Here is an 8,073-nt window from a genome sequence, read left to right as displayed (position 1 = left end):
CAACGGATTTAATCTTAAGATTATGTTTGAGCCAATTTTGTCATCTTGCATTCTTCTTATGAGATTAAAGAATAAATGAAAACTCTATTTTAATAAAGTAGTCCTCCAAAATTCGTACCAAGAATTACAATATAACCAAAACAACATTCGCAAATAAACTATAAAGTAGAAATCTTGATTTCGTTTAGTATATGGTGTCTACTTTAATAACTTACCAATAAAAACAAATAAAGAATCCTCAAATTTGTTATTACAAAGGAAAGAAAACAAATATCACAAAATAAAATTTGCTTAGCGCGAGAATCCTACAAGAAGATAATAAAAAAAATAAATATTTTTCCTATGACTCCTTTTGCATTATAGAGAAGAAAAACTTGCACCATCAAATCAGATTTTTATTTACTCGGGGAATATCAGTTACCATAAAAATCGCTTTATTTTGTGCAGTTTCTTGTACTAATTATAGTTTCTTAACACTCTATTAGTGGCGGTCTCAACTCTCAACAGTTACAATGGAAATCACTCTGGTTTTTTGGTAATTTCACGCCTGATCTTCCAACAACTATATATTATTTTCGTTTATTAAAAAAATAGAGAAAAAAACAAACCAACTAATATATTATTTTTGTCCTTTTTGCATTTCGCCACTTTTCGTGAAATTCCCATTGTGCCCTCCACTGTCCTCCTTATTTACAGGTTGTGAAGTTCAACGGCTGATATGTTGAATGACAGCAAAAGTTTCGTTCAGACTCTCTCTCTGTGGTTGAGTTGGTATCCTAAGTGGAATAGTCTCTTTGGATCCTCTGTCTTTCTCTCTCCAATGCTTTCTCTCTCTAGAAAATATCCCTTCTTTCTTCTCTCTCTATCCATGTCTCTTCTCTTTGTGTTTTCTTTCTTTCTTTCTTCTGTGTATTCTTAAAAAAAGCATTATTTTCTTTTTTGGAGCTTAAAGCTGACCTCTTTAATGGGTTTTCTCTGAAACTTATGTTTCCTTTAAGCTCTGAACTTTGAACCCATTTTTTCATTCTTTTCCAATGACTCTCTGATCCCACTTTCCACTTCCATTTTCACCGGAAACTCCAAAAGCTTTGAGCTTTTTTCCTTTTTAATTCTCTCTCCAAAATGAAGTCTTCAACTCGGCTTGACTCAGCTGTGTTTCAACTCACACCAACTCGGACTCGGTAATAATCCCATTCACTGTTCCCACTCTAATGGGTTTTCTCAGTTCATTGAGCTTGTTATTTGGTTGCTTCTGTTTTGTCTGATTTTACACAAGATTGATTAGATTCTTCTCATGCAATTTAGTACTTGGAAATTTCAATTTTTTTTTATTAGACTAAACGATCTCAATGGTGTTTATTTCCGTTTTTGGCTTTGGATCTTTTGGGTCTGAAGTTTTATTCTTGTGCTTTTTAAGGAAAGTTCTTTAATTAATATTATTGTTTTTTCTTTTTCTTTTTTGTTGGGGTTCATCCATTCTCGTAATTCAGTCCTGTAAGTTTTCTGGGTCCAAGCTTTTGGAAGCCCATGTGTCTAATAGTTTGCTTTATCTTGAAAATTCAGCTTTAAGCTGGTCTATTGCTGTTTTTTCATTTTTGGTATAAGTTTTTCAATTTGTCTTTTTGTGAATGGAAAGTTCAGATACTATCATTTGTAATTCAGATTGACTTGTGAAGAAAAATCTTTGTGGGAATACAGGATCATAAACGTCGTGATCCCACAATAGAAACAAATTTTTTTTTTGCCTCATTTCTTGTGTTGTAATTATATTATGATTTGTGTTGTTGAACTGTTTTAGGTGTGATTTGGTTATATCTGCAAATGGGAAGACAGAAAAGATAGCCTCGGGTTTACTGAATCCATTTCTTGCCCACTTGAAAACTGCACAAGAACAGATGGCCAAGGGCGGTTATTCCATTATTCTTGAGCCTGAGCCTGGCAGTGATGTTTCATGGTTCACAAAGGGTACAGTTGAAAGGTTTGTATTGATGTCCTTAATGCCCTTTTTCTCTTTTTGGGTATTTTTGTACATTATATTACTTTTATATGTAAGTTCACCTTAATCAATGGGCATGTTATAATTTAGAGGTGAGAAATGCTAGGAATTTCAACTTTTATCCCAGAATTTTTATGCCATCCCATGCGGCTGGCGAGTTGTCATTTTTTCACCTGTCATTTTGTTTTTCATTGGTGGATGTGATTTTTTATATTTTTAATATAATTCGGCGTGGTAATTTTTAAACATCTATTAGTGAAAGAATGACAATTCACATATCATGTCTGATGGTATTAAAATATTGGGATCTCTGGTAAATAATGCACTATTCACAGTTATTTATCCTTTTTTCCCCACTTTTTTCCCTTTGCATGGATTCATTTGGAGAATGGTGAGGGAGTTTGTCTTGCAAACTTTGTTTTATTTTGCACCATTCATCGTGGCTGATATATGTATTATATTGTACAGGTTTGTACGTTTTGTGAGCACTCCAGAGGTATTGGAACGTGTGTACACCTTAGAATCTGAGATATTGCAGATTGAGGAGGCAATTGCAATTCAAGGAAACAATGAAACGGCACCTAGCACTGTAAGTATAATTCGTCGGTTGAAAGGAACTGATTTCTATGTGGTATTGTGTCAGAAAGGTCAATATCAGTTATTTTGTATATGGCAGGTAGAAGAAAGTCCAGCAAAACCAACGGAAAGTATTGAAGGTACCGTGAAAAGGGGACGCGAGGTGGGAATTTAATATGTAGGTTGGCCCGAGGGTCGGGGATTGTGTTATAGGAGTTAGGAAAACTGGAAAAGGAAGAAGCTTTCTTTTACTTGTTTTCTAAAAGCTTATTTTTGTACATAGCCCTTTCCACCACATATGTCCCTCCTATTTTCAAGGGAAAGTTTTTGTTACCTAAGTTTTGTACCTTGCATAATCTTATTTCTTTTCTATTTGTTATTTGAAAAACTAAACGTTCAATCTTTAAATTGGTTTTTCAATAGCTTCCAATGATTTTGGACAGGTAACAGATCTTTGCTGGACAGTGGTGATGAGAAAGCAATCGTTCTTTACAAGGTGAGAAAGAATTACAGAGCCACCATTGATTTGGTTTTTTGTTCAAATAGTTTTTGATGCCATTTCTTTGGACGCCTACAGCCGGGAGTGCATCCACCTGAATCAAATGAATCCGCTGCACAAGAGGGGAATTCAAAGTAAGTACTATTTCTTAAAAATTCGTCGTATAACTGCTTTAAAAACCTGAAAAAGAAACTACTATTATCAATGTAGATTGTTAGGTGTTTCTCTGACTCTGGATTATTTGTCGACAGTGTAGTGATCAGCTTAAATTTCTTATACTTCAAAGAGGTTTTACATCTTTTAACTTCCTGCTACTCGATGTGCATAATCAATAGCCAAGTATAATTTTGAGCCCATCATGCTTTCCATAGTATCTTCAATGGTGATTCTGGTTGTGCTTATGTGTTCAACTTCCACAAGTTGTTAACTAGTATTTCTTGTGAATATTAATCTTTTTTTTTTCCTAATTGTATATCTCTTTCAGAGTTCAGCTTTTGAAAGTCCTGGAAACTCGCAAAACGGTGCTTCAAAAAGAGCAAGGCATGGCTTTTGCGCGTGCCGTAGCGGCTGGTTTTGACATTGATAACATTTCCCCCTTGATGTCATTTTCTGTATGCTTTGGAGCCTCGCGTTTAATGTACGTCTAATATAACTTTTTCTCTGGCCCAGCAATATTAAATTTTTTTGGATATATTTTGATATATCATATTTTCTCTTCTTGACCTTAATTTTGTTAAATGTAATAGGGATGCTTGTAAGAGATTTAAGGAGTTATGGAAGAAAAAGCATGAATCTGGCCAGTGGCTTGAAATCGAAGCTGCTGAAGCAATGTCTAGCCGATCAGACTTTTCTGCCATGAATGCATCAGGCATTATGCTTTCTAGTGTGGCCAAATCATGGCCTGAATCCCATGCCGAGTTTGCGTTAGAAAGTAATGGAAAATCAAGTAGTCTCATCAGTACGGGTAAGAGCATATGTTTTCGGTAATTGCCCAATGACGGTTAGTCGAAACATGCAAGAGCATAAAAAAAAATCTTGCATAAAAAGCTTGCTTTTTGATTCACATAAGATAGCAATATTGCACTAGTTTGCTATAATTTTGCTCCTAAACCATATGTAAGGTGGCATCTAGTCTCATTTTTAACTATAAGAATTATCTTCACCTATCTGCCAGATGAAAAGCCGGCCTTGGAGCACCAGCCACCCCCAGGTCCCCAAGAATATTTTCAAGGGCAGTTTCCACATCAGATGTTCCCTCCCTGGCCTATTCATTCCCCTCCAGGCACGGTGCCAGTTTTTCAAGCATATCCCATGCAAGGCATGCCTTACTATCAGAACTACCCCGGGGCTGGCCCATTTTATCAACCACCTTATCCGGCAGTTGAGGATCCTAGACTAAACCCAGGTCAAAGAATGGGACAGAAAAGGCATTCCATGGACAGTACTAATGGCAATGTTGAATCGGAAACATGGGAGATCGATGCTCACAGAACAAGGTCTTCAGATGATGCGGAGTTGGAGAAGGAACCGAGAAAGAGAGGCAGCAGGTCAGGTAAAAAGCAATCAGGAGTGGTTGTTATTCGAAACATAAATTACATTGCTTCAAAGGGGCAGAACGATTCAGAGGATGAATCACGATCGGGTTCCGATGCTGAAATTGATGAGGAAGATAGAGCAGGTGGTTCGGAGATGAGGCATAAGAACTCATCTAGGTCCTCAAAGAGGAAAGAAAATAATGTAAGAAGTTCAGCCAATGAGGAAGAAATAGCTTTCGGGAAGGAGGCAGATGGCGGACACTGGCAAGCCTTCCAGAACTTCCTACTCAGAGATGCTGATGAAGACAAACATGCTGGTGACCAAAGCATGTTTTCGATGGAAAACAAGGTTCATTCAAAAAGGCGACAAAATAAAGGGGGTGAAGATCCTGTTCTTTTCGGTGGACAAGATATTGGTGGGTCTCACAATGGTGGTACAATGGATATGCAGAAAATGAGTGGAAACATGACTCGGGTGCGAAGAAGTTCAACCGATGAACCTATGATTTCTAGAAGAGATGGATCGACAGGAGCCACGGAAGGTCAAGGTGATGTGTTTGCTTCAGAAATAAAAGGAAGAAGGGTGTGCTATGGGAGGTCCACCAATGAGGATTTTATGATTGATAGGCAATCAGGTTTTACAGGCTCTTCAGATCCACTGGCTGTAAATGGATTCGAACGTGGCACAAATAATGTGGATAGGAGGTCATCACAAAATATTGACGATGCTTCCTACATAGTTCCCTTAAGATCGACTTCGGGTCAAGTTGGAAATGACAACATAAATGCTATTCACATGGATTCCGAGTTACCATCAGCCAGTCAGAAGTCCGGGAACCAAGTAAATTATGAGCCAGAAGAACTGACTATGATGCCTCAGCGTGAAGCTGAAAATGGGGCAATTGGTTATGACCCTGCATTGGATTATGAAATGCAGGCTCATACTGCAGATGGTGCTCCGCTGAACAAGAGAAATAAGGAGGTCGCGACTGATGTCAAGCAAGGATCTAAGAAGCCGGACAAGGGCCCAAAATCTAAACTGCTTGCAGATGATAAGAAGAAGAATGTTGGGCCAATCAGGAAAGCAAGGCCTTCAAAGTTGAGTCCTTTGGATGAAGCGCGGGCACGCGCGGAGAAGTTGAGAACCTATAAAGCTGATCTGCAAAAGACGAAGAAAGAAAAGGTATTTAATTTGTTTCTTCTTCGAGTTTTAAGTTTCTCTTCACATAACCGATTGTAAACATATCTTAAAGACTTGTAAGTTATAACAATATATAATTTTTTTTTTTTTTTTGTATATTGGCGCGTGATTTAGCTTCCCTGTCTTTACAGGAAGAGGCTGATTTGAAACGGTTAGAAGCTCTTAAGATAGAGAGGCAGAAGAGAATTGCTTCTAGAGCGGCTACTATCCCTGCTCAGCCAACAAGGAAATTAGTTCCAACAAAGACATCGCCAAGCTCTCTAAAAGGAACGAAATTTAGCGATTCAGAACCAGGACCATCATCACCACTTCAACGGTACCCCGTCAGAACCTCTTCTATGGGATCAAACGATTCACAGAAGACATCCAAAACCAGCAGGTTAAACGCAGGAAATCGGTCGGCTGGAAATAGGTTGACACGCTCTGCGACTTCACTGCCTGCTGCACCGAAGAAAGAGAGTAGTGGCGTTGCAAGTGAAACGAAGGCATCTATGGCACGTATTAGAAGATTGTCAGAACCGAAAATGAGTAGCAGCCACCCTATTTCTTCATTGAAGGCACGGAGTGCTGGACCATCGTCGAAATCAAAACTATCTGATGGGTCCGAGAGCAAAAAAATCTCTGCAATAGTAAACCATGACCGAAGCAAGGCAGCCACACTTCCAGAACTGAAAATTCGAACAACTAAAGGACCTGAGAGCAAGCCAACAATGAAAGAAGTCACGCAGAAGGGTAATTTGATCAAGTCTTCTACAACTTCTGAAGATGCAGAAGCAAAAAGGAGAAACGAAAAATTTTCAGATCACAGTGAAGGGGATGAAAACCCCATAATTGAAAAGAATATTGTGATGCTTGAATGTGAAAAACCTTCCATTACTGCTGCACAAGCATTGGAAGAAAACTTGATTGCAGAGAACAAACAGATTGAGAATTTTAAAATCGGGGAAAACACAAAGGGGGTGTCTGATTATGCTGCTATCTGTGCGCCAGTTTCAAAAATTACAAGGGACACAACTAATGGAGAATCCACTCAACGCAGAATAAACGAGCAAACTACTTATGAGGTATGGTTGGTCAGATCGTGGAAACCCAAGTGTTTTTTTATTTAATCTATTCATTGTTTGTACTGATTGATATGGAGTTTGCAGTTCTTATGAGCTTGAATTTGCAGTTTTGGGTATGTGCTGTTTGAATTACACCATGTCTCATGGTATTGGAGTATTCCTAATGCACAAAAACATTTCAACAATTAGTTAATAGGAATTCAAAACTTTTTACTCAATTCATTTCATTTGTTTGTTTGATTTAATTTTTTTTGTTCCCATCCATGTTGCAATGAGTTGCGATTCTATGATTGTAGTTTACACTTCGACTAGTCAAATTGACAGTCCACTTTGTCTTTTGTTAATGCCCATGTAGAATAACGTTACACGTGTGATTTAAATGAGAACTTTGTTTTTAGTAATGTTTTATTGACGAGTAAATATCAATGTTTAGGCTGCCACGGGTGATGCGAAGAAGGAACTGCCGAAGGTTTCAGGCATTGATATTACCGAAAAACCATATCAAGCCCCTTATGCTCGGGTTTCTTCCCTTGAAGATCCATGTACCAAGAATTCAGAGTATGGCAAAGCAGCCTTGACAAACCTAGAGCCTGTAGCAACTAGCTCGGTGACTATTCAAGCTCAACTGTTCGATTCTAGAAACTTGAAACTGGAAAAGATCCCAGAAAGTGTGGTGAAGACCCAGGTAAAGGAATCATCAAAGGGATTCAGACGATTGTTGAAGTTTGGAAGAAAGAATAACAGTTCCGGAGGAGAAAGTCATTCTGAATTGGATAATGGCAGCGTAAACGGTTTGGAGGCAGATGATAATGGGACAGGGACAAGTACTGATGCCACTAGTGAAGGTAACATTCGTTATGCGTTGGTTCATCACATGGAACACATATATCGCAAGCTCACCGAACATGATTAACATTGAAGTATCTCATGAATCTTAACCAAGCACAAATTCTTTATTCTAATATTAAAAGATGTGCAAACGTTTTGTAGCGACCACATAAATTAAGAAGCAGCTCTTTGTCGTCACCTAGATCTTAGAAAAGTAAGCTCAATAGTCAATATCATCAAGACCTACTTGCCTAGTAATGCAATAACTTTTTTTTTTGGCTCCGAAGTAGTAAGTACAATAATTTACAATGGGAAAAGGGGCTTTATATATATATATATATATATATATATATCTCTTGTTTTTTACGCTCAAA

General features: G+C 37.9%; 1 protein-coding gene across 1 annotated transcript; it reads left to right on the top strand.

Annotated features, from left to right (window-relative positions):
- The first annotated feature begins 928 nt into the window (after positions 1-928).
- LOC21394968 (COP1-interacting protein 7) lies at positions 929-7,784 on the top strand. The gene is made up of 11 exons (XM_010104311.2): positions 929-1,181; positions 1,799-1,978; positions 2,465-2,585; positions 2,673-2,712; positions 3,016-3,068; positions 3,150-3,205; positions 3,556-3,708; positions 3,818-4,035; positions 4,246-5,789; positions 5,939-6,871; positions 7,305-7,784. Exons 1-11 carry the CDS (start codon positions 1,123-1,125, stop codon positions 7,782-7,784), a joined length of 3,837 nt encoding a protein of 1,278 aa, XP_010102613.1. The 5' UTR covers positions 929-1,122.
- The last annotated feature ends 289 nt before the right edge of the window (positions 7,785-8,073 follow it).

Source organism: Morus notabilis, unplaced genomic scaffold, assembly GCF_000414095.1.
Source record: "Morus notabilis unplaced genomic scaffold, ASM41409v2 Scaffold21, whole genome shotgun sequence".
NCBI lineage: Eukaryota > Viridiplantae > Streptophyta > Magnoliopsida > Rosales > Moraceae > Morus > Morus notabilis.
This window is presented reverse-complemented; position numbering and strand designations above follow the sequence as displayed.